Source organism: Cherax quadricarinatus, chromosome 23, assembly GCF_038502225.1.
Source record: "Cherax quadricarinatus isolate ZL_2023a chromosome 23, ASM3850222v1, whole genome shotgun sequence".
NCBI lineage: Eukaryota > Metazoa > Arthropoda > Malacostraca > Decapoda > Parastacidae > Cherax > Cherax quadricarinatus.
In genome coordinates this window covers 14346965-14374580 of record NC_091314.1, presented here as the reverse complement: position 1 = coordinate 14374580, position 27616 = coordinate 14346965, and the positions used below count along the sequence as shown (strand labels likewise).

Sequence of the window (27616 nt, the reverse complement as noted above, 5' to 3'; positions counted from 1 at the left end):
ACTGGCAATGAAACCCATACACCCACAATCAAACTCATCCACCCACAACCAAACCCATACACACCCATGCACCCACACACAAACCTACATCCTCAACCCCCCTCCACAAACAACTCAAACTGTCTTACTAATACATTTGCAGAATTTTATACACTTTATGACGCTTCCCTTTTCTCTTATTTTCCCCTAAGGATTTTACAGGCGTGTGTTTGGAATTCATGTACAATTTACAACACAACTCTTACCCAAACACTGCACTAGACTAGACAGTCATTCCTACAAATTTGTAGTAAAAGCACAATCCTAGAGGTCCATAAAACTAAAAGAAACAAATAATACAGTGAGGCCAATGTAAAAAAAAATCAAGATTTATTTTTGTGTTTCAGAGATCATATCACCATAATATATCAATGATCTAGCTGAATTTGAAATTCATTAAAAATAACCAGGAGAGATTAAGGCATGGAAAAACCGCTGAACCAGAAAATTTAATGTATGTTGCTTGCCCTTCAGTAAAATGCTGGATACTCATCTCTTCGAACAATTAAGCCCATAAACTTCTACGAGCAACTTTACAGTATACAATAAAGCTGAGTGGTTCTGATGAACCACTCTGGCTGTCATGAGACACAAATGAACTATAATTTGCCAAAGACTACAAAAAGAAAGGGTCATACAAATTCAGACTAAATTCCCTTCTCAATTCCATTGTAGACTCTGGCATTCCAAGTCAATCCTATTACTAAGGTAAGCCTGGCTTTTAGCTACGAGAAGGTTAGGAAGAAAATCTGGAATTTACAGAAGGAATTGCCCAATTGAGTAATTTTGTGCCAGTCAAAAAAGATGGAACACAGCATATTAACTCTAATAGCTGAGAGAGCAGGAAGGTAGTAAAAGTGTGCGATTGATTCCTCCGATAATTCAACGTCACTTAATTTTCTTTGTTTTTAGGAATAAATTAAAGCTAAAAATGTTGGCCAATACTTATGTTTATTTTGTATTTACAACAAATGAATTCTCAGGAAATTTTTTCACTTATGACAAGATAACAAATGGCAACAATCCACATATGTCAAGACCAAATCTTTATTCGACTCGGAGAGAATGAACCTTAATTTTTATTTTCTATAAGAAGCAAATATCACTCTTTTGTTACAAGTAATAAAATGTATCAATATATCTTTCATTTGAAGCTACCTACAGCATTGATGTGCTAACCTAATATATTTTTTCCATTTCTAGTTACTGTGGACCCCCGCATAGCGACCTTAATCCGTGCAAGAGGGCTGGTTGTTATGCGAAATGTTCGGTATGCGAATGAATTTTCCCCATAAGAAATAATGGAAATCAAATTAATCCGTGCAAGACACCCAAAAGTATGAAAAAAAAAATTTTACCACATGAAATATACATTTTCCTACACACAATGAGAAGGATACATGCACAATAGTAGAGTAGTACATGCACAATATATATTGTGCATGTACTACTCTACTAAATGAAGAATAAATGACACTTACCTTTATTGAAGATGCAGCAATGACTGATGAGACAGTTTGTCCTGGGAGTGCCTTTTCCTCCTGAGTACTGTAGGTCCTGTTTGGCATTTTCTTCCAGAACAGGCCTTATCACACTATGCCACTACGATTCTTAAATCTCTCAAACCAACCTTTGCTGGCTTTAAATTCACCAATATGAGCACTAGTTCCAGGCATTTTTCCCTGTTCACCTGGGTGTTAGTCGACTGGTGTGGGTTGCATCCTGGGAGACAAGATTAAGGACCCCAATGGAAATAAGTTAGACAGTCTTCGATGACACTGACTTTTTTGGGTTATCCTGGGTGGCAAATCCTCTGGGGTTAATTGTTTCTTGGTATTCTCAATAAGCCACACCAACAACGGTGCTACAGCAGCAGCAGCAGCTGACGGTGGTACAGCAGCAACAGACGATGCTACAGCAGCAAGAGACGATGCTACAGCAGCAGCAGACGATGCTACAGCAGCAACAGACGATGCTACAGCAGCAGCAGACGATGCTACAGCAGCAACAGACGATGCTACAGCAGCAGCAGACGATGCTACAGCAGCAGCAGACGATGCTACAGCAGCAGCAGACGGTACTACAGCAGCAGCAGCAGCTGACGGTGGTACAACAGCAGCAGCAGCTGACAGTGCAGCAGCAGCTGACAGTGCAGCAGCAGCTGACGGTGGTACAGCAGCAGCTGTACCACCAATAGTAGCGATGGTTGATTGGGGTTTATTATACAACCTGGCCAGCTCGGAGACACGCACTCCACTTTCATACTTATCAATGATCTTTTTCTTCATCTCTATAGTAATTCTCACCCTTATTGCTGTAGGGTTGGCACTAGAAGCTTTCTTGGGGCCCATGGTCACTTATTTTCCAGAAAAAATCACCAAAAACACTGTAATACGAAATGTTCCGACTGTATGCTTGGATGTTACCACAGAGGCTGGCTGGTAAACAATGCCACCGGCGGAACATGTGAGCGTGGCTCAGGCCGCACATTGGACGCGTCTCGGACGAAGGGCGGTGAGCGGGTTTTTGGGCGGTATGCGAGGCAAAATTTTTGCGATCAAAGCGTCCGGTATGCGGATTGTACGGTATGCGATGCGTACGGTATGCGGGGGTCCACTGTATTTTCATTAATACGTACAGTAGAACCTCGGGCTACGAATTTAATCTGTTCTGTGGACTTGTTGGTACCCTGATTTGTTTGTATGCTGGGTCAATTTTCCTCATTTAACCCTTTGATTGTTTTGGTCGTATATATACAGTGGACCCCCGGTTAACGATATTTTTTCAATCCAGAAGTATGCTCAGGTGCCAGTACTGACCGAATTTGTTCCCATAAGGAATATTGTGAAGTAGATTAGTCCATTTCAGACCCCCAAACATACACGTACAAACGCACTTACATAAATACACTTACATAATTGGTCGCATTCGGAGGTGATCACTATGCGGGGGTCCACTGCACGTCTTACGAGCCAGTGTTTCGTAAGTATTAATGCACATAAATTCTAGCGGCTTCAAATTAAGCAGAAGAAAGCTGGTAGGCCCACATGTGAGAGAATGGGTCTGTGTGATCAGTGTGCACCACATAAAAAAAATCCTGCAGCACGCAGTGCATAATGAGAAAAAAAAACTCTGAGAGTTTTTTTTGGATTAAAACTCCGAATTTGAGGTGTATTTTTGTATAGTATTTATCGGTGTATTCTCATTTTCAAGGTCTCACGTGGTAAAATGGACAACATATTACAGAAATAGAGATGATTTTGATTAGTTTCACGATGAAAATGATCATGAAATTGAGCTCAAACTAGTGGAAATGTTCGATTTTTACCAATGTTCAGGAGAAAGGAAATCACACCACATGTCCAATACACATCAACTGGGGAGTGTAATATTCTTTCACTAGTGCACTGATATTATTTATACCATTTTTACAATAATGCAGTAGTCTGCATAACAATAAATTTTGTATTTTTTGTATGAATAAAAAAATCAAAATAGAAAGCAATATTAACCCTTAAACAGTCCAAACGTATATATACATTCTCTCGCGTAGCGCCCCAAACGTATACAGTGGACCCCCGGTTCGCGAAGCCATCGGTATCCAATAAATCCAGTATCCGAAGCATTATATCGCAAAAAAATTTGCCTCAGTTCCCGTTACAAAACCCGGTATGCGATACGATTCGTACAAGACGTGTCCACGTGTGGCCTGAACTGCCCCATGTGTGCCAGTGTTTACAAGCCAGCCAGTGTGCGCGCATCTAAGGATACATTTGGTACATTCCATATTATCCATATTATCACTGTTTTTGGTGCTTGTTTCTGCAAAATAGGTCACCATGGGCCCCAAGAAAGCTTCTAGTGCCAACCCATCGAGACCAAGGGTGCTAATGACTATTGAAATGAAGAAAGAGATAATTGCAAAGTATGAAAGTGGAGTGCATGTGTTGGACCTGGCCAAGCTGTATAGTAAACCCCAATCAACCATCTCTACTATAGTGAGCAGGAAAACGGCAATCAAGGAAGCTGTTCTTGCAAAAGGTGCAACTGTGATTACGAAACAGCGACCGCAAGTGTTAGAAAATGTTGAGAGACTCTTGTTGGTGTGGATAAATGAAAAACAGATAGCAGGAGATAGCATCTCTCAAGCGATCATTTGTGAAAAGGCTAGGCAGTTGCATGAGGATTTAATTAGCAAAATGCCTGCAACTAGTGGTGATGTGAGTGAATTTAAAGCCAGCAAAGGTTGGTTTGAAAGATTTAAGAATCGTAGTGGCATACATAGTGTGATTAGGCATGGTGAGGCTGCCAGTTCAGACCAAAAAGCAGCTGAAAAATATGTGCATGAATTCAAGGAGTACATAGAGGCTGAAGGATTGAAACCTGAACAAGTGTTTAATTGTGACAAAACAGGCATGTTTTGGAAGAAATTGCCAAGCAGGACTTACATTACTCAGGAGGAAAAGGCACTCCCAGGACATAAGCCTATGAAAGACAGGCTTACTCTTCTGATGTGTGCCAATGCTAGTGGTGATTGCAAAGTGAAGCCTTTATTGGTGTATCACTCAGAAACTCCCAGAGCGTTCAGGCAAAAGAATATCCTCAAGGCTAATTTGTGTGTGCTGTGGAGGGTAAACACTAAGGCATGGGTCACTAGGGACTTTTTCTATGACTGGTTACACCATGCATTTGTCCCCAATGTGAAAGATTACCTAACTGAAAAGAAATTAGACCTTAAGTGCCTCCTGGTGTTAGACAATGCCCCTGGTCATCCTACAGACGTGGTAGAGCGACTTTATGGGGACATGAGCTTCATTAAGGTGAAGTTTTTGCCTCCTAATACCACTCCTCTCCTGCAGCCCATGGACCAGCAGGTTATTGCAAACTTCAAAAAACTCTACACAAAAGCTTTGTTTGAAAGGTGCTTTGTAGTGACCTCAGAAACTCAACTGACTCTAAGAGAGTTTTGGAGAGATCACTTTATTAATATCCTCAATTGTGTAAACCTTATAGGTAAGGCTTGGGAGGGAGTGACTAAGAGGACCTTGAACTCTGCTTGGAAGAAACTGTGGCCAGAATGTGTAGACCAAAGGGATTTTGAAGGGTTTCAGGCTAACCCTGAGAGGAGTATGCCAGTTGAGGAATCCATTGTGGCATTGGGAAAGTCCTTGGGGTTGGAGGTTAGTGGGGATGATGTGGAAGAGTTGGTGGAGGAGGACAATGAAGAACTAACCACTGATGAGCTGCTAGATCAACTTCAACAGCAAGAGGCCAGACCTGAGGAAACTGGTTCGGAGGAGGGGAGAGAGAAATTGAAGAAGTTGCCTACTTCAAAGATTAAGGAAATCTGTGCAATGTGGCTAAAAGTGCAAACCTTTTTTGATGACAATCACCCTAACACAGCTATTGCAAGCCGTGCTGGTGACTATTACACTGACACTGTTGTGAAACACTTTAGGGAAGTCATAAAGGAATGAGAGGTACAGGCCACTATGGACAGATATGTTGTGCGACAGAAGTCCAGTGACTCTGAAGCTGGTCCTAGTGGCATTAAAAGAAGAAGGGAAGTAACCCCAGAAAAGGACTTGACACCTCAAGTCTTAATGGAAGGGGATTCCCCTTCTAAACACTAAGACTCTCTCCTCCTCCCATCCCATCAATCATCACCAGATCTTCAATAAAGGTAAGTGTCATGTAACTGTGCATGCCTTTTTCAGTTTGTGTGTATTAAAATTAATATTTCATGTGATAAAATTTTTTTTTTCATACTTTGGGGTGTCTTGCACGGATTAATTTGATTTCCATTATTTCTTATGGGGAAAATTCATTCGCATAACGATAATTTTGCATAACAATGAGCTCTCAGGAATGGATTAATATCGTTATGCGGGGGTCCACTGTACTAGTGTCAGAACAAAGATTGGTTATAAAATGACAAGAACTACTATAAATTGTAATGATCAGAACATAAAAATTATATAAAATAATATGAAAATAGAAAAAAGGTATATCGGCAACATTTCTGCAAGCGGCAGGACTCGATGTTGTTGTCATGTGAGCATCCAGTGCCAACTTCTCGGCCTCATATCTCTGTAAGTACTGACCCTATTTTTTTTTTTATCCTATTACACTCTGGACTGTTTACGGGTTTAAGTAGGCATTTCTGCCCGAAATGCCTCGGCATGATAGTGGCTTTCTTTGCTCCAATCATATTATGATATGTAAACACACATTGTAACCTTAGCAAAGAATTATATATTTTTTTATTTATTCATTTATTTATTTAAGGAACCTCCCTTGAGGGAAAAGTTCACATCCTGAAATTTCTTTCGTATCCTGAAGCAAAAAACCGACTGAACGACGGTTCATATCCTGAAAAATCTGCAGTCGTAACCGGAGGTTCCACTGTACATCCAATGACATAGTTATCTCACTTAACATTATCTTATGGTTATACTGGCCATCAATTATGGCACAATTTTGGCTTAAAAATTTATCAATGAAGTGATCACACTAAGTTGTATTCCACACCCGTATACCACTTGAGGTGAAGTGATGTCTCCATGATGGGCAGCATGCAGGGCAGTCTTACTCTTTGTTTAGAAGAAAAGTTGCTATTGCTCTTAATACTATAATGCATCTATCAACAAAAATGCTGAAACTAAAACCTTTGCTCAATTGGTGATACCTATTTCTACAAGATCATCTCATGGAGTAAAAACTGAAGAACATGGAAAAGTTTTTAAGTATTATCTAGCTGAAGGGATGGCAAGCTGCTTGCATCTACAGCAAGTAGCTTGCTGAGCACATCATTTGCATCATATTTCTCCATCACCTCCAGACATGCAGTATTCTGTTTTGCTTGAAGCAAGTGTAGGTGGTTACACTCTTCAGCAACTGCTCAGTATCAATGAAAATAAGTTGTTGCTTTTGTATTTTAGATTAGGTCACATGAAAATCAAGTACCTGCTAGCATTAATAATGTTGCACTGCTCAAGCTGCACATGACAATGCTGAAATTCCATCAAATGCCACCACCACGAGGACATGTACAGTATTATGCTAAATTACAGTATATGACAAATGCTTATACAGTGGTACATTGACTTATGAATTTAATGCGTTCTGTGACCGAGCTCGTAATTCAATTTGCTCGTATATCAAACCAATTTTCCTCACTGAAATTAACTGAAATGCCATTAATCCATTCCAGCGGAATTCCTGGCTCTCGGGAGGCAGGAGAAAATACTTCAACATAATGCTATCAACTATATGGCTTATTTATCTATCAAAACTGATCTAATATGACATAACAAACAATACAAATAACATAGAAACATGATATATACTCTAGGATGAATAAAATACAGTGGACCCCCGCATACCGTTGGCATCACATAATGTTTAATCCGCATACCGCTCGCTTTAATCGCAAAAATTTTGCCTCGCATACCGCTCAAAAACCCGCTCACCGCTGTTCGTCCGAGATGCGTCCAATGTGCGCCCTCAGCCAGCCTCACATGTGCCGCCCGTGCCGTTGTTTACCAGCCAGCCTCCGCGGTAACATCCAAGCATACAATCGGAACATTTCGTATTATTACATTGTTTTCGGTGCTTTATCTGGAAAATAAGTGACCATGGGCCCCAAGAAAGCTTCTAGTGCCAACCCTACAGCAATAAGGGTGAGAATTCCAATAGAGATGAAGAAAGAGATCATTCTTAAGTATGAAAGTGGAGTGCGTATCGCCGACCTGGCCAGGTTGTACAAGAAACCCCAATCAACCATCGCTACTATTGTGGGCACCAGAAAGGCAATCAAGGAAGCTGTTCTTGCCAAAGGTTTAACTGTGTTTTCGAAACAAAGATCGCAAGTGATGGAAGATGTTGAGAGACTCTTATTGGTGTGGATAAATGAAAAACAGCTAGCAGGAGATAGCGTCTCTCAAGCGATCATAAGCAAAAAGGCTAGGAAGTTGCATGAGGATTTAATTAAAAAAATGCCTGCAACTAGTGCTGATGTGAGTGAATTTAAGGCCAGCAAAGGTTGGTTTGAAAGATTTAAGAAGCGTAGTGGCATACATAGTGTGATAAGGCATGGTGAGGCTGCCAGTTCGGACCACAAAGCAGCTGAAAAATATGTGCAGGAATTCAAGAAGTACATAGACAGTGAAAGACTGAAACCTGAACAAGTGTTTAATTGTGATGAAACAGGCCTGTTTTGGAAGAAAATGCCAAGCAGGACCTACATTACTCAGGAGGAAAAGGCACTCCCAGGACATAAGCCTATGAAAGACAGGCTTACTTTGTTGATGTGTTCCAATGCTACTGGTGATTGCAAAGTGAAGCCTTTATTAGTGTATCACTCTGAAACTCCCAGACCGTTCAGGCAAAAGAATGTCCTCAAGGAGAATTTGTGTGTGCTGTGGAGGGCAAACAGTAAGGCATGGGTCACTAGGGACTTTTTCTATGACTGGTTACACCATGCATTTGCCCCCAATGTGAAAGATTACCTAACTGAAAAGAAATTAGAACTTAAGTGCCTCCTGGTGTTAGACAATGCCCCTGGTCATCCTACAGACGTGGCAGAGCGACTTTATGGGGACATGAAATTCATTAAGGTGAAGTTTTTGCCTCCTAATACCACTCCTCTCCTGCAGTCCATGGACCAGCAGGTTATTGCAAACTTCAAAAAACTGTACACAAAAGCTCTGTTTGAAAGGTGCTTTGTAGTGACCTCAGAAACTCAACTGACTCTAAGAGAGTTTTGGAGAGAGCACTTTAATATCCTCAATTGTGTAAACCTTATAGGTAAGGCTTGGGAGGGAGTGACTAAGAAGACCTTGAACTCTGCTTGGAAGAAACTGTGGCCAGAATGTGTAGACAAAAGGGATTTTGAAGGGTTTGAGGCTAACCCTGAGAGGATTATGCCAGTTGAGGAATCCATTGTGGCATTGGGAAAGTCCTTGGGGTTGGAGGTTAGTGGGGATGATGTGGAAGAGTTGGTGGAGGAGGACAATGAAGAACTAACCACTGATGAGCTGATAGATCAACTTCAACAGCAAGAGGCCAGACCTGAGGAAACTGGTTCAGAGGAGGGGAGAGAGAAATTGAAGAAGTTGCCTACTACAAAGATTAAGGAAATCTGTGCAAAGTGGCTTGAAGTGCAAACCTTCATGGATGAAAATCACCCTCACACAGCTATTGCAAGCCGTGTTGGCAACCTGTACACTGACAATGTTGTGAAACACTTTAGGGAAGTCATAAAGGAACGAGAGGTACAGGCCACTATGGACAGATATGTTGTGCGAAAGAAGTCCAGTGACTCTGAAGCTGGTCCTAGTGGCATTAAAAGAAGAAGGGAAGTAACCCCAGAAAAGGACTCGACACCTCAAGCCTTAATGGAAGGGGATTCCCCTTCTAAACACTAACAATCTCTCTCCCCTCCTCCCATCCCATCAATCATCACCAGATCTTCAATAAAAGTAAGTGTCATGTAATTGTGCATGCCTTTTTCAGTTTGTGTGTATTAAAATTAACATTTCATGTGGTAAAATTTTTTTTTTTCATACTTTTGGGTGTCTTGCACGGATTAATTTGATTTCCATTATTTCTTATGGGGAAAATTCATTTGCATACCGATCATTTCGCATAACAATGAGCCCTCTTGCACGGATTAAAATCGCTATGCAGGGGTCCACTGTATGTCATTATGTGACGAGTGGTGGCGGCCACTCCCGAGGTAAAAATAATTATCGCTCTGACCATATCTTCCCACTCTTGCCCTTCTGAGGTCTTAATATAAGAGAAAACAGAGTGTTTGTGAGGTTAATTGCACTAGATCACTAGTTTCATAAGGAAAACACTGAAACGAAAGCTATTTCCTTGTGTTTTTCTATGATTTCATGCTTTAATTCAATGGACATCATCCTCCTCTTCTCAGCACTGTCGTTTGCACTTACTCTCTTAGGACCCATGGTTAGAAAAAAGAAATTTGGCAAAATAACTACACAAAAAGCATAAAATGCTGGGCAGATGTTGTGGTGTTTGCTGTGCCAACTAGTGGCGGTGTATCCGAAGCTCGCTCATAACTAGGATTTTTGACTTGCAACTCAAAGCAAAAAATCAACCAAGAAACGGCTCGTAACTCGGAAAACTCATAAGTTGGGGCACTCGTAAGTCAAGATACCACTGTATACAGTACCGGACAGCCATCCCTAATCCGGCAATCAGATATCCGGTTCCATTAGTAATCCGGCACTAATTCCAGCTAGCATAATTTCAAATTTCATCATTATACTGACTCTGAAATTGTGCAGACGGTTGTAAATCCACAGCAGCAAGCCAGTGGAGGAGAAAGTAGTGATGAAAATTAGGAAGATGTAGCAGAAAGTCTCTCTATTGACAGGTTAATTAAGTGTATTCCAACCTAACCACTCTAATCTGGCAAACTCACTAATCCGACACACTACAGGTCCCAATGATGCCGGATTAGTGATGACCGACCTGTACTAAATTTTACTGACTGTACCTAGCTTGATGTATGCAACTGTGCACAAGGAAACCGTATGTGCTACAGGCAGTGTACTTCGAAAATTTTTAAAAAATATTTCAGAGGATTTTAGAGCATCCAAAACTGAAGTCATGTAGGGCTTACTGTATATCACTCCCAACTGCCCACATGTATGTCAATTTACTTCTCTACCAGTTTAATAGTTAAAAAAAATTAAATGTTACCTCAGCTAATATTCAATTTCCAAAGAACACAACATCAATATTAAGAAGGGGTAACACCTGTACCATGTTCTTCCCATTTTATTTTATATGAAAGAATGCAGAGATGGCATTTGTGGAAATTATGTATGTAATGTACATAAATGCATTCTCTAACATAATGGGGATTATGCTGCTTTTACAATATACACCATCAGGATGGGTTGTATATGTACATCTTACAGTATGTACATTTAAAAGTACAGTATGAGTATAAGGCATTAACTGAAGAATGTATACCGTTCACTACTATGTACGCAAAATCAGAAAATAGCAAAATACGAAGAAAATTTAACAAATAATTGAGCTGTCTCTTCCAAATATGTGAAGAATATTTCTTAAGATTTTATACAACTATATTTGTATAAAAAATTAAAATTACAGTAAATAATCTGCACATACTGAGATTATTTATATACAGTACAAACTTTATAGTGACCTACATTAAATAAAGAAAACAATCATTTACACATTAGATCAGCCCTCTTATACATTTATTCTGTAAACATACTATATCTCAAGTAAAAACAACTTGAGATCTGAAGTGCTCTATCTGAAAACTAGTCCACCATTAAACATTAGCCCAATCAAATTAATTCAGAAGATTAAGTATGATTGGTAAGTAATACTAGCATCATTGTCTCAAGAATATTAGCACAACTTCTCAATTTTATGTAACATTACCAGAACCATTACAATATAAAATTATGGCATAGCGAAGTTCATTTTTTTTAAAGTGTACATCATTTCCTCAATGAGTACTTTTAATAAAAAATATTAATTTATGAATCAGTTTAAACACAGCAATCTAAAATTTGTTGTGCAGATAACACTACACAGTAGTGAACTTGGCAAATGTGAAAAAATCCAAGCTTAACACTTCTCAAGTTAATAATTTAGTTTTATTTTCTTTTGACTGAATAGTGGCTAAAACTTAGAAAAATATTACTAACTTGAAGTGTCAGATAATACACACTATTCAATAAAGTATCTTCTTTTATATTTTCCATTATTTGCTTTCTAATATCTGCATGAGAGACTGGGCGGTAAGTGACTACACACGATTTTACTTGTGTGTTTCAACATGTCGCTTAAAGTGATGCAAGTAAACTGTGCTGTACTGGCAATGTGGACAGTCAAGTTGCTGTTTCTGCTTATGAACAGTAATATGAGTCTGTAAAGTACCCTTTAAACTAAACCTCTGTTTACAAATTGTGCACTCATACGGCTTCTCTCCTGTGTGAGTACGTAAGTGCCTCTTAATGTCTGTGCTGTAAGTGGTGGAATATTTACAGTAGACACACTGATGAAGCTTTCTTCTTGGAGTGTGGTTCATCCAGCCCCTTGCAGCCTCTCCTCCAACAGTCCTCACACCACCAATGTCAAGCCCCACCTGTAGAGGACGCCCAGCTTATAACAGCACAAACGATATACAAAACTATTTAGTACCACTGCCAAAAGAGAAGCCACCAAATAAACTATTTACATAGTAATAAAGCTATACTATCCAACTTCAATCTAACAATTACACTGACCCTTAAAAGAAAATTGAAGATAAACCATAAAAACTCTTAACAAAAAGGCTATTAAAAATAAGTGTTAAATGAACTCAAAATATAAATACATATAATGGAAAATAACAAAGAAATCCAACATCACTTGAATACTTAAAATTCAATCACCTTCAAAACTATGCTGTCCACATGATGCCAAAACTCATTTTATATATACCAGAACCTAATTTTACTGTAAACTGTATCTAACCACTCTTTTATCAACCAACATACTTTCTAAATCTTATCAACAATTCCCCATCCACATATTTAATTTCCCCTTTCCTATTTTATTCACCACTCCACCGCTTCTTTTACATCTTTGGTATCTTGTGCAAACCATTTAATTTTTTTTTTATTTTGGTGACACGTTAACCCCTTCGCTGTCCAAACCCCTAAATTAGAAGTGCCCACTGTGTCCATATTAAAATAAAAAATTCTGAACTGGTAAATAATCTTTTTCTGAAGGTAATGACACCAAAGGTGCAAAATTTAATGGAAAAGCCTATGAAATTCTGCTGGAGCAAAGTTAGCGGCCTGAGAGCAAATGACACAATGGCAAATATCTCCCAGTCTGAGTCCTACTTTAAGCTAATTCTATTACTCACTTCAACTACACTAACTATTTCACTAGTATGCCTTCTGCCCTATCAACTGAACACAAGAAACAGCTAATTCAACTATCAAAACTACCCTATAAAGTGCACAAAAGATGGTAATTTGGCCAGTTTTCCAAAAGACTAAAAACATTCCAATTTAAAGTCCAAAATAACACTGCAGACACTCCAGTACCTAAAAGAACATTTCTTCTGTCCCCAAACCCCTCCTATATTACACTTTGCCTTCTGTTTTGAATTCATCACAAAAAAACAAAAGATTTATCCTACATCTCAGATAATAAAAATAACCAGGAATGATCGATCATTGTTTACACTGTCCCAAAATTATATCAAACCTGGTGAAAGCCCATTTCAAGAAACTTCTGGTCCTGGAACCAGCCAATTTTTTCTATTTCAGTAATGTGTCTTCTGTTCTATTAAATGATACCAAAAAACAGCTACTGAAAGAATAAAAACCATCCAAGAAAACACTTCAAATTTATTATATTTTAAGACAGACACAAAGCTTTTCCCATCATACACCACACTGGGCAGAATTTTTTTATACTGCACGCACACACCACACAAACCCTTTCTCTCACATCTAAGCCAAAATTTATTGCCCTCAGCTCATTTGAGTAAGACGAGGTCAAAAGGATTAATATAATAATTCCTTACTCAGATTAAAGAACTAATATCAACAGTATAGGATTGATTTTTCAATAATAATAGATTTTTAATACAATACTGAATGGTGCTCAATGATATCCAAATTCTATAAGATTCTGAATGGAAATTAAAAATTTCTTCCTTATCTGGAATATATACAAACTTAAGAAATAATGTACAGTGGACCCTTGGTTATCGGCCGTTCTGTTTATCAGCCAACTCGGTTATCGGCCGGTTTTACAGCTTACGGTTATCAGCCATATGGGACGCGTCAACCCACCTCCCCGCCAGCCTCTCGCATGTTCGTAAGTCAGTCTGGCTGTGTCTCTGGGCGAGTGAGGACACTTCTGCTCATTCATCCAACATCAAGGAAGCTAATGTTGTGAAAGGGAGTTTAGCAGGCAGGCAGGGAGTGTAGCAGACAGGCAGGCAGTGTAGTAGGCAGGCGTGGAGTGTAGCAGTGTGTAGCAGGGAGGCAGGACCCGAATGGAAATAAGTCACTCTGATTTTTTTTGGGTTATCCTAGGTTCTTTACACATATGCTGTGGAAAGGAGGCAGGGACTGAAGCAGGGAAACAGGGAGTGTGGAAGGGAGGCAGGGAGTGTAGCAGGGGAACAGGGAGTGTGGAAGGGAGGCAGCGAGTGTAGCAGGCAGGCAGGGAGTGTAGCATGGAGGGAGGTAGTGTAGCAGGGAGGCAGGGAGTGTAGCAGGGAGGCAGGGAGTGTAGCAGGGAGGCAGGGAGTGAAGCAGGCAGGCAGGGAGTGTAGGAGGAAGGCAGGGAGTGTAGGAGGAAGGCAGGGAGTGTAGGAGGAAGGCAGGGAGTGTACCAGGCAGGGATGGAAGTAACCCCAGAGAGGGCTTTAATACCTTAAGTCCTTATGGAGGGGGATTCCCCTTCCAAACAATAATCAGTCCTCCCTTTCTCTCCTCCTCCCTGTCTTCCATAAGCCAACAAGAGTCTTCAACAAAGGTATGTAATAGTGATTTAACCCTTAAACGGTACAAATGTATATATACGTTCTCCCGCGTAGCGCCCCAAACGTATATATACGTTTTCTTTGTCATTCATTCAACATTGCCAAGATAAGCCTGAGTCACCTAGAGATGAGAGAATGGGTGTGTGCACTCACTGTGCGCCATATTAAAATAATTGGGGATGCCTGGGTACTATATGCTCTCTTTTCCTATTAAAAAAAAACGATTTTTTTTTCTCAAAAAATTTGGGGCGCTATGCGAGTGAACATATACGTATATACGTTTGGACCGTTTAACCCTTTCAGGGTCCGTCCCGTAGATCTACGGCTTTACGTTCAGTGTCCAAACCATAGATCTACGTCATGAGCTCAGCTCACTCTGATAAACTGTGAGTGGTAAATTTGGGCCTAGATATGAGAGAATACAACTATGTGGTATGTGTGCACCACATAAAACAAATCCTGCAGCACACTGTGTATAATGAGAGAAAAAACTGAGACCGTGATTTTTTATTAAAACAGCGACTTTGTAGTGTTTTTTCGTATGTTTTTTATAGTTGTATTTGTGATTTCTTGGTCTCATTTGATAGAATGGAAGAAATATTACAGAAATAGAGATAATTTTGATTGGTTTTAGCACTGGAAATGGCTTGAAACTGAGCTCAAAGTGGCGGAAATGTTAAATTTTTGCCGATGTTCAAGAGTAAACAAACGACCTCACACGTCTAATACACACCAGCTGGTGGGTCTAATATACATTCACAAATATGGTGATGATATTTATACAATTATAACAATATTGCATAACAGTAAATCTTCTATTTTTTGGTGTGAATAAAAATTCATTATGTGAATAAAAAATCAAAATGGAATTCATTTGTAAAGCTTCAAAACATAACTAATGAACAGAGGAAATGGTAGTTTAGTGCCAGGAATACCTACATTGTTTATTCTGGACCCTATTTTGAAATTGGAATATTTTGAACTTTGTGTTAAATTGGCCAAATCACCAATTTCCAGTCACTTTATTTTGTAGTTGAAACAGTTGACTTGGCGATTTCTTGTGCTCAATTGATAGAATAGAAGTAATACTAGTGAAATAGCTAAGAACTTGGTCGACTGGAATAATGTAATTGACGTAAAATGGGAGTCAAAGTCGGCAAAGTCGTAAATATCGCTGACACATCAAAATTCACGAGAGCATAATTTCGTCAATTTTCCATCAAATTTCGTACTTTTTGTTTTATTACATTCACAAAAAGATTCTCTATCATTTCATAAGAAAAAATAAAAATTTTTTTTTTTTTAAATTCTTGGACACTGGGGCACCACTTCAGATTTTGGCCTTGGACCCTGAAAGGGTTAAGGGTTAAATGTTTTGTGTATGTAAAACCATAATTAATCTTCAAAAAATGTATTTTTTGTTAAATTTTTTTTTGGGTGTCTGGAACGGATTAATTGTATTTACATTAATACATATGGGAAATATTATTTCGGTTTTAGGCCATTTCAGTTTTAGGCCGACCTTCTGGAACAGATTATGGCCGATAACTGAGGGTCCACTGTATAGTAAAAAAAAAATCAGCTTTAGTCAGCATAAAAAAAATCAACATTTAAAAAACATTGTTATTCAAAACAAATATCAAACCAGTATTTCCAATTAAAATTAAGATTTTTTTTTTTTTTTTTGCATTTTTGTAACCAAAATACAGTGGACAATTGTAAGCTGTGAGATCATGGCTCGTGTTTTCAGTGTTCTACAATTTAAATTTAGTCTTTTATTTCCAACAGCTGTACAGCATTATCATTAAGATATGCTGGGGTGGAAGGAGTGTTTACCTGGAGAGAGTTCCGGGGGTCAACGCCCCCGTGCCCCGGTCTGTGACCAGTGCATTATGTTATGGAGCATCCCTTCACCCCCCTGAGCAATGCCACTGTCTTAGTCTTAGTCTAAACAAACTAGTCATCAATTTGCACACATACTGTTCAATACTCCCTCTGTGGTTACCCCTCTATATTTTCATTCATATTCTCACATAGCTGTCTCTGGACACTAATCATGGCACCAAAGTAGCATAAAAGTGATGCTGGAGGTACCAAGAAGGCAATTACACACGAAACTCCTACAGTTTCTAAGAAAACTAGGTTCAAGTTGGGAAATGGTGGTGGTGGTTATGACTGGTAGGTTACCATCACAGCTAATCTAATAGCTGCATTGTAACTACACAGTCTTGTGTCCTAAACAATCATTTAACTATGCCTGGTGCATTTATATAATTGTTGAATATGTTAGAGACTGATAATAGTGAAAACTTCATTAAGAGAAAATTGCAGTGACTGTAACCAAAGGTGTTGGCTACAATCAATTGAGAAGGACCACATCAACATCTACACACTTCTGTACCAACAAGGACAAGGAGTAGAAATACTTGGCAAGGCAAAATTCTTGTCACTTTTTACTGTATTTCAAACAACGTGTGCAATAAAAACACAGTGGAACCTTGACTTATGAGTTTAATCCATTCCGTGACCTAGCTCGTAACTCAATTTGCTCGTATATCAAACCAATTTTCCTCATTTAAATTAATTGAATAGCCATTAATCTGTTCCTGCACTCTGGAGGGAAGAAAAAATACTTGAATGTGACGCTATTATAAACTGTACGGCTTATTTATCTATCACAATTCATCTAATACGACATAATAAACAATATAATTAACACAGAAACATGATATATATTCTAAATAGGCCATAATATGATGGCCATAATATGGAAGCGTCCGCCATTTCCTGTCCCACTTTCACTATAGTATCTTCCCATGCTCTTATTATAAGAGAAAACTTATTATAACCTTTTGTTTATTAATGACTACATTAGGTGTTATATACAGTAGCAAAATCTTAGGTACCCTACATAACATTCCCAAAGAGGAACCACACAAGCAGTTATTTCTCAAAAGTGTGAAGGTTTCCTCTATGGCAGGCTGCTTTAGAGCCAGGTTAAAAAGACCATAAATACATGTTTCAGTGTGATAAACAATTAACCCTTTGAGGGTCCGTCCCATAGTTTTATGGCTTTGAAGCCAGGGTCCAAGCCGTAGTACTACGTCATGAGCTCAGCTCACTCAGATAAGCTGTGAGTGGTAAATGAGAGAATGCATTTATGTGGTAAGCATTCAATACATAAAACAAATCCTGTAGCACGCAGTGCATGAGAAAAAAAACTGCGACTGTGTGTTTGGATTAAAACAGAGACTGAAGTGCATTTTCGTATGGTTGTCACAGCTGTATTCACAGTTTCTTGGTCTCATTTGATAGAATGGAAGATATATTACATAAATAGAGATGATTTTGATAGGTTTTAGTACTGAAAATGGCTTGAAATCGAGCTCAAAGTAGCAGAAATGTTCAATTTTGCAGATGTTCAAGAGTAAACAAATCACATAAGGCATCCAACACCTGTCAGCTGGCGGGTCAAATGTGCATTCACGAATGTGCTGATAATATTTATACAATTATCACAATATTGCATAACAGTAAATCTTCTAGTTTATGGCGTGAATAAAAATTCTTTATCTGAATAAAAAATCAAAATGGAATTCATCTGTAAAGCCTGGAAATGTAACTAATAAACAGAGGAAATTTTATTTTAGTGCCAGGAATGACCGCACTGTGTATTCTGGACCCTATTTTGAAACTGGAATATTTTGAACTTTGTGTGAAACTGACCAAATTACCAATTTCCAATCACTTTACTGCATAGTCGAAATAGTTGATTGAGTGATTTCTTGTGTTCAATAGACAAAATGGAACACATACTAGTGAAATAGCTAAGAATTTGGTCTAATGGAAAAAAGGTAATTCTCTGAAAATAAGACCCAAAGTGGGCAAAATCGTCAAGGCATAAATACTGCTCATACTGCAAAATTTGCAATAGCGTAATTTCATCAATTTTTTATCAAATTTTGTACTTTTTGTTTTATTAACTTCAGAAAACGATTCTCTACCACTTAATAAAAAAATCATTTTTTTTTTTTTAAATTCTTGGACTCCTGTGGGGAATTTTCAGATTGGTGGTCTGGACCCCAAAAGGGTTAACTTTTTCACTGTTGGTCCCGTAATATTACAGCTTGAGAGCCAATGTTAGTCCCACAATACTATGCCAAAATTCTAGCACCTTCAAATCTAGAGGGAGAAAGCTGGTAGGCCTGTATGTGAGACAATGGGTCTGCGTGGTCAGTGTGCGCAGTATAAAAGAAATTGTGAAGCAGTGGTGCACTGTGGGAACGTCATTTCAGTATGCCTTGTTTCCCATGTCTCGTGGTAAGAAGTACCTCACTCCCTGGCGAACTAGGACTCTTCTTTTTCCAAATAACAGTTCTAACACAGATGGAAATGTCAGCGAAGATGAATTTCATGGTTTTGAGTAGTTTGTGAATGAAAGCAATGCCCAGGAAACCAAAAGAATGACAGAAAGAAAGGAAGGAACGAAGAGATGAGAGGAGGGAAGGAAGGAAGGAAGGAAGGACAACCCAGACGACCATCAACCGAGGATAACCAAAAAAAGTCAGACAAAGCGACTTATTTCAATGTGGGTGGTGGGGAAAACAGCATGCTTGTTGGGGAAGACAGTGTGGGTAATGGGTGGTGGTGATTTTGTAATGTATCATTGTGACACCAGCTATGCAGCTCTCAGCATCCACAACAAAGGCCAAACACACACAACAACCTTCCACTAGCTGCAGCAGTTCTAGGAACATGTCCAGTGACTATAATGTATAAGTGTATATATATTAGAGAACAATAGAAATAAAAAACTTTTTTTATTGTTGGTTTGTGTAAACAGGTTTTGTAAACATTATAATGATAATATTTGTGCGGTTGTTGTATGCAACACAATAACCGCACAAATATTAGATATATATATGCATTACACATCATATTGGTCTCACAGGCCACAACAGTTACTTGAAAAATTAAAATATTAAAAAATAAAAGAAAAAATACAATAAAAGTAAAAATAATATTACCAGGTGAGCGGCAGTCGGCAACGTTGCCATAAATAGTTCACTTTCTGTCAATTTCACGCCTCTATATCTCAGTAAGTTCTGATCGCAATTTTTTTTTTTAAACACTGACAAAAATATTCTTAAGATTTTGGAAAGAATTTTTTTTTTTTTTCAAATATTTTTCAACACAGAGCAAGAGTTTAGAATCAGGGGTCCCAACAATGAAAGGGATAAGAAGCCACACTGAAATGTCCTAAGTTTCAGTCTCCTAACTGCAGGTTATTTGTGAACTGTTCTTGGGAATACTGCTGAAGAGGATTAATCTCAGAATGGGTCAAATAAATTGGAAATGAAATACAGCCTCTCCTCACTTAATGACAGAGTTCCGCTCTTAATACCATGTCGGTAAATGAATTCATCACTAAGTGAAGAGCATACTATAATGGTGTTGGGTTTGTGTCAATTATCTTTGATATTCTTTAATGTCACTTTTGCACCATTTATAACATTTCTGGTATATTTTTAAATGTTTATGCAATAGTGTACTGTATATTGTAATAAACAGAATAGAGGAAATCAACTCTTAATATACATTATTTAGGCATGCATACTGGTTAGAGAGCCCATCGTAACTCCGAGGCGTCAGTAAATGAGTACGTCGTTAAGTGAGGAGAGGCTGTATTACACAAATAGTAACTTTTGTAAAGTGCATATGAAAGCAAAGACAAATGTGTACTAATTCTTTTTTATTTATAAGAGTTGCACATCATCTTGTGTGTTCACAAGACTAAAAGATAAGATCTACAATCTTGTAGAGTTCAAAACATTTAACATTCTTCCTTTTTTAAACTTGTATAACAAGACAGCTATATGAACTGGTTGTAGAGTTCAAAACATTTAACATGCTTCCTTTTGAAGCTCGTATAACAAGATAGCTATATGAAATGGTTGCTATTTACCAACCTACTGCTTCTGCATTTCCAGCTGTCTTTGTTAGCTCTGGGTCTACACCTATACACAATACTTTTACCAATAGTAAGAACTGTGTGATATCCATTTGTTCATTCACTTGACTCAGAAACTATAGTGTAACCATTATGCCATTGATATTCAAACACAAACTGCCTTTACTGCTTTCCATAAAGAACATCTATGGGTCATGAGTTAAAAAATGCAAATTTTATTTTTATGCAGATGAATGCCTTAAAAAATCTTATAATTAAAAAAACTTTTTTACTTACAAAAGTTATTTTAGTGTTAATAATGATTACAGAATACATAAAGAGAAGAAGAGCAGCAAATGTTCTGGGTGAAAAGAAGACGATAGTGTCTGATACATACAGCAAACAACTAGGTGTAATGTACTGTTTTGATTATTGTTATTATTATTATTATTAACACATTGGGCATTTCCCACTGAGGCAGGGTGACCCTAAAAAGAAGAAACACTTCCATCATCTTTCATTCCATCACTGTCTTGCCAGAGGGGTGCTGACAATATAGTTAACCCTTTATGGGGCAGACCGCAACGTATCTCCAGGCACGCAGGCACTGTACTTCCCACCTCCAGGATTAAAGTCCAGCAAACCGGTTTCCCTAAATTCCTTCATAAATATTACTTTTCTCACACCCCAACAGCACGTCAAGTCACTCCTATCTAACACTCTTACAAAAGCTTGCCGGAAATCTAAGCCCTTCACACAAGACCTCATTGACCTGCTCTCTCTCCAAGCTTTCCCAGGATATCCCCTACCCCACCTTCTATTTTCATTCTTTCTTCCATCCTCTCTAAATGTCCGAACCACCTCAACAACCCTTCCTCAGCCCTCTGGATAATACTTTTAGAACTGCTGCACATCCTTCTAATCTGCAAATTATAGATTCTCTGTATAATATTTACATAACATCTCCACTGCCTCCAGCCTTCTCCTTGTTGCAGCATTCACCATTCATGCTTCGCATCCATATAAGAGCGTTGTTACCTCTAGACTCTTACATATTCCACTTTTTGCTTCCATGGATAACGTCCTTTGTCTCCAGAGACTCATTAGTGCACCACCCACCCTTTTTCCCCTCATCAATTCTATCGTTCACCTCATCTGTCACAGACCCACCTGCTGACTAGTCAACTCCTAAGTACAGTGGAATCTCGGCTTAAAGAGTGTCCCAACATATGAGTTTGTCAAGATGCAAGCCATTGCTTGGTTGATTTTTTGCTCTCAGTTACGAACCAAAATCTGAGTTACGAGAGAGTTCCTCCTCAAGGGAGGTTCCTTGATGCTGGTGAGGGGCTCTTGATCTAGGGAACTGGATCTCTAAATTAAGCCTGAATACCTTCCATCCCCTCCCCCTACAGGCGCTGTATAATCCTACAGATTTAGCACTTCCCCATTATAATAATAATAATAACGAGCGAGCTTCAGAATGCTGCCACTAGCTGGTGCAGCGAATGCCACATCTACTGAGCAGTGCACATGTTTACCTTGCCATGGAAGCATTTCTCTTGTGTTTTGCTTGCATTTTGTGCAGTTATTTTGCCAAATTTCTTTTTTCTAACCATGGGTCCTAAGAAAGTAAGTGCAAAGATCAGTGCTGAGAAGAAAAAGAGAATGATGTCCATAGAATTAAAGCATGAAATCATAGATAAACACAAGCGAGGTGTGTGTGTTGTGGGACCAGGTAGTACCAGCATAGTACTTCTACGATATATACGATACTAAAGCAGGAGGAGTCGATGAAGTGTAGCATTAAGAGTGTATCAAGTACATCAGTGAAAAGTGAAGTGAAAAAATAATAAAACACAAATTGTAGCAGTTAAGTTCAGCAATAAAGTGTAGCAAGTAAGTTATGTGATTAAGCAATAGAAAAATGACGAAACGAAATGAACTCCTCCGATGTTGTTGTTTATAGGGCCACTGACAGCATACGCCACTCTGTCAGCATCTCTTCTGCAAGGTAAATACAGTGGACCCCCGCTATAGACCGAATTTGTTTCCATAAGAAATACTGTGAATTAGATTAGTCCATTTCAGATCCCTAAAAATACACCTACAAAAGCACTTACAAAAATAAACTTACATAATTGGTCGAGTTGGGAGCTGATCGTTATCCGGGGGTCCACTGTATGTACGTACACTTTACATAACCAGTTTATTTCTTTACATTCTCTATTATGTTTTACAGTGGACCCTCAGGTAACGATGACATCGGCTAGCGATGTGTTTTAGCGAAAAAATATTGGCTCGGCCAATGACGAAACACCTGGTTAAGGACAATCGTCCCGAATGCATCTGCTTGTCCGTCCGGCCTGAGCACGCCTCAGCTGCCCTGCCTTCAGCCAGTGTGCCATCGTTTACAAGCCAGTGCAGACGGTTCCACACATACATTCGATACAATTTGTATTATTCCATTGTTGTTAGTGCTTGTACCTGCTAAATAAGCCACCAAGGGCCCCAAGAAAGCTTCTAGTGCCAACCCTGTGGTAAAAAGGGTGAGGTGTACTATCAAATTGAAGAAAGAGACAATCGCAAAGTATGAAAGTGGAGTGCGTGTCTCCGAGCTGGCCCGGTTGTATAACAAACCCCAATCAACCATCGCTACTATCTTGGCCAACAGAAAAGCAATCAAGGAAGCTGTTGTTGCAAAAGGTGCAAGTATGCTTACAAAACAGAGATCGCAAATACTCGAAGATGTGGAGAGACTGTTATTGGTGTGGATCAACGACAATTATCAGGAGATAGGGTTTCACAGTCAATCATGTGTGAAAAGGCAAGGCAGCTGCACGTAGATCTCATTAAGAAAATGCCTGGAACTAGTGCTGATGTTAGTGATTTTAAGGCCAGCAAAGGTTGGTTTGAGAGATTTAAGAATCGTAGTGGCATACACAGTGTGATAAGGCATGGTGAGGCTGCCAGTTCTGACCAAAAAGCAGCTGAAAAGTATGTGCAGGAATTCAAGGAGTACATAGACACTAAAAAATTAAAACCCCAACAAGTGTTTGTGACGAAACAGGCCTGTTTTGGAAGAAAATGCCAAAATGGACCTACATTACTCAGGAGGAAAAAGATCTGCCAGGACACAAGCCTATGAAAGACAGGCTAACTCTAATGTTTTGTAGTAATGCTAGTGGGGATTGCAAAGTGAAGCCTTTACTCGTGTATCACTCTGAAACTCCCAGTGTGTTCAAGAAAAACAGTGTCGTCAGGGCTAATCTGTGTGATGTGGAAGGCAACCAGTAAGGCATGGGTCACTAGGGACATTTTCCATGATTAGTTCTATAATGTGTTTGGCCCCACTGTGAAAAAATACCTCCTGGAAAATAAATTGGACCTCAAGTGCCTCCTGGTATTAGACAGTGCTCCTGCTCATCCTCCAGACTTGCAAGAGCAAATTGCGGGGGAGCCGAGTTTCATCAAAGTGAAGTTTTTGCCTCCTAATACCACTCCTCTCCCCCAGCCCATGGACCAGCAGGTCATTTCAAATTTCAAAAAACTGTACACCAAAGTGCTGTTTCAAAAATGCTTTGAAGTGACCTCAGACACTGAATTGACCATAAGTGTGTTTTGGAAAGATCACTTTAGTATCCTCAGTTGCATAAACCTTATAGGTAAGGCTTGGGAGGGAGTGACTTGCAGGACTTTGAACTCTGCTTGGAAAAAATTGTGGCCACAATGTGTACAAGAGGGGGATGTTGAAGGGTTCGGGGCTAACCCTGAGGAGCCTATACCAGTTGTGGAATTTATTGTGTCATTGGGGAAGTCCATGGGGTTGGAGGTTGGTGGGCGGGGATGTGGAAGAGTTGGTGGAGGATGACGAAGAACTAACCACTGATGAGCTGCAAGAGCATTTGCAACAGCAAGAGACCACAACTGAGGAAACTGCTTCACAGAAGGGTAGAGAGAGATGGAGGAAGTTGCCTTCTTCAACGATTAAGGACATTTGTACAATGTGGACAAAGGTGCAAGCCTTTATGGATGAACATCACCCTGACACAGCTATTACAAGCCGTGCTGGTGACTTTTACAAAGACAATGTTGTGGGAAGGGAAGTAACCCCAGAAAAGGACTTGCTACCTAAAGTCCTTATGGAAGGGGATTCCCCTTCCAAACAATAATACACCTCCATCATCTCCCGTCCTCCCATCCCATCAATAAATCTTCAATAAAGGCAAGTGTCATTTATTCATCATGTAGTATTTATTCTTCATGTATCCTTGTTTTATGTGTAGGAAATTGTATATTTCTTGTGAAAAATTTTTTTTTTTTTAAATACTTCTGGATATCTGGAATGGATTAATTGGATTTCCATTATTTCTTACGGGGAAAATTAATTCGGCTAACGATACAATTGGTTAAGGACAAGCTCTCTGAAACGCATTAAAATCACTACCCGAGGATCCACTGTATTATGTTTTTATACAATATTTCTTATTTATAAATACAGTGGACCTCCGGTTATCAGCCGGTTCTGTTATCGGTCAACTCAGTGATCGGCCGGTTTTTCTGCGCACGGTTATCGACCGTTAATTCAGTGATCAGCTGTTTCGGATGCGTTTGTCCGCCGGCCCCAGCCGCTTGAGCATCAGTTTGGCAGTGTCTCTGGGCAAGTGAGGAAGCTTCTGCTCATTCATCCAAACGTTTTGCTATAATCAATTGTTTTGTGGTTATTGACTGAGTGCAACTGCAAAATAAGCAACCATGGGCCCAAAGAAATACATTACATAGTATAGAAAAACATGCAATGTTTATATGCGATGTATATTTAATAATAATCACTGGTACATTAAATGTCTTATTTTACTTTAATACAGACATTTTCACTAATCCATCTACTATATCCTCTTCAAAATTATATAAGAAATACATTACATAGCAAATAAACATGCAATGTTTATTATATGCAATGTACAGCAGGGCCCCACTTTACGGCGTTCCGCTAATACGGTCATTTCAAATTATGACCAAAACTCGCTATACGGCTCCCCCCACCTGACTTTCTAATACGGTCACCGCGCCCCACCCTGTTTGTTTACATTCTTCGTGAGCTCAGTAAGCACTAAGTCTCTCCATTTTGTCTGGAAACTCCAAAATTTCAAATGTTTTTAAAAGTTATTTCATATTTTATATATACTCTGATAATTATACTTATGTATACCTGTACTTAAATAAACTTACATACTGTGCTGGCATGCAGGTACACATTAAAATCAGTAAGAGTGTCTTATGTCTCCAGACGTCATATTAGTAATGATAATAATAATCATCGAGTCTCATTTAAATGTCGTATATTACGTTAAATACACATTTTCATTAATCCATCTATGATATTTTTTCAAAATTATATAATAAACACGATACATAACATAAAAAGATGATAAATACACCCCACAATAGAATAAATAAACATAAATATGAGATGTGGTAGCAGACGACTTGCACAAGTGACGCCATATTAGAAATGATAATAATAATAATAATAATAATAATAATCACCGAGTCTCATTAAATGTTGTATATTACGTTAATATACACATTTTCATTAATCCATCCATGATATTTTTTTCAAAATTATATAATAAACACGATACGTAACATAAAAAGATGATAAATACACCCTACAATAGAATAAATAAACATAAACATGAGATGTGGTAGCCAGATAACTTGTACAAGTGATGCCAAGAATAACATTTTCTCTAATCTAACATAAGAGAAAATGTGTTACTGGGGGTAACTGTAGAAAATTATTCCTTTCGTATGTATGTATGTAAGTTTATTCAGGTATACACAAATACAGTTACATAGATTATCATACATAACAACATATGTGTAGAGAACCTAGGATAACCCAAAAAAGTCAGAGTGACTTATTTCCATTACCTTCACTCAGAGCATCATTTCTTCTTAAAATGATGTTACATGGGAATGGGAGTGTTCTTCTTTATTTATTCTACCGTATCCATGTAGAGACAACCTGTACACAATGTAACTTGTACACAAACCAGACATGTACACTTTGTTTACAAAACTTACCTTCGCCTGGTTTGTTTACATAACTCTGCGCCTGTACTCTCTCATGCACTCATTCTTTCTGTCTCTCATTTATTCGTTTTATCTCATTTACTTACTCCTGATCCTACATTCAGACTACAAATATTTTAAGGTAAGTAATGAGTGAACTGTATATACATTTTATCGCTCTGGGATGCTTAAATGTAATAGAATATTATGTGTAGGTGGGTTGGCCTGGTATGGTAGCCCGGCTGACTACCATACATACCACACTTGATTTTTTACAATAAATACTACTCATCTCACCCTATATTTTAAGGTAAGTAATGAGTGAACTGTATATACCTTTTATCGCTCTGGGATGCTTAAATATCATAGAATTGTATGTGTGGGTGGGGTGGCCTGGTATGGTAGCCTGGCTGACTACCATACATACCACACTTGATTTCTTACAATAAATACTACTTGTCTCACCCTAGATTAAGACTATAAATATTTTAAGGTAAGTAATGAGTGCACTATTTGTGTATTGTACTTTTTTATTGTTTTTTGATGCCTGGTTCTATTGCTAACTTAATATATGTTAGTGTAAACTTGTTATCTAGTGTTTGTATGCATTTGTAAGTGGAAAAAAAGGGTGTTCCACTTTACGGCGGTAGCCTGGAACCTAACCAGCTGTATAAGTGAGGCCCTACTGTATTTTTAATAATCACTCTTTGGCACATTAAATGTCTTATATTACGATAATATAGACATTTTCATTAATCCATCTATTATACCCTCTTCAAAATTATATAAGAAACACGTTACATAGCATGTAGCATATAAACATGCAATGTTCATATGTTATCGAGTGGAGAGTTGGATGGAGAGTAAACATTACGTTTTCTCTGATGCAGCATTAGAGAAAGCTGTGAATCTGGCAACTGATGCAGTAACCACCCTTCATAGGCATGAATTATTTATTACTTCTCCCTTTCTTTATGACGGCA

The 27616-nt window shown here is 38.6% G+C and overlaps 1 protein-coding gene across 24 annotated transcripts in view; it reads right to left on the bottom strand.

Annotated features, from left to right (window-relative positions):
• Positions 1-27616, bottom strand: part of LOC128685742 (broad-complex core protein isoforms 1/2/3/4/5) — a 505734-nt gene that overhangs the window by 325005 nt on the left and 153113 nt on the right. Inside the window, exon 6 of one of the 24 annotated variants that reach the window (XM_053772355.2) lies at positions 11801-12202. The exons of 22 other annotated variants lie outside the window; for them this stretch is intronic. In XM_053772355.2, coding sequence (XP_053628330.1) covers positions 11876-12202 — 327 coding nt within the window. In that variant the 3' untranslated portion in view covers positions 11801-11875. Of the gene's footprint in view, positions 1-11800; positions 12203-19697 lie in introns of those variants that run through there. One more of the 24 variants, XM_053772358.2, reaches the window with a different exon arrangement.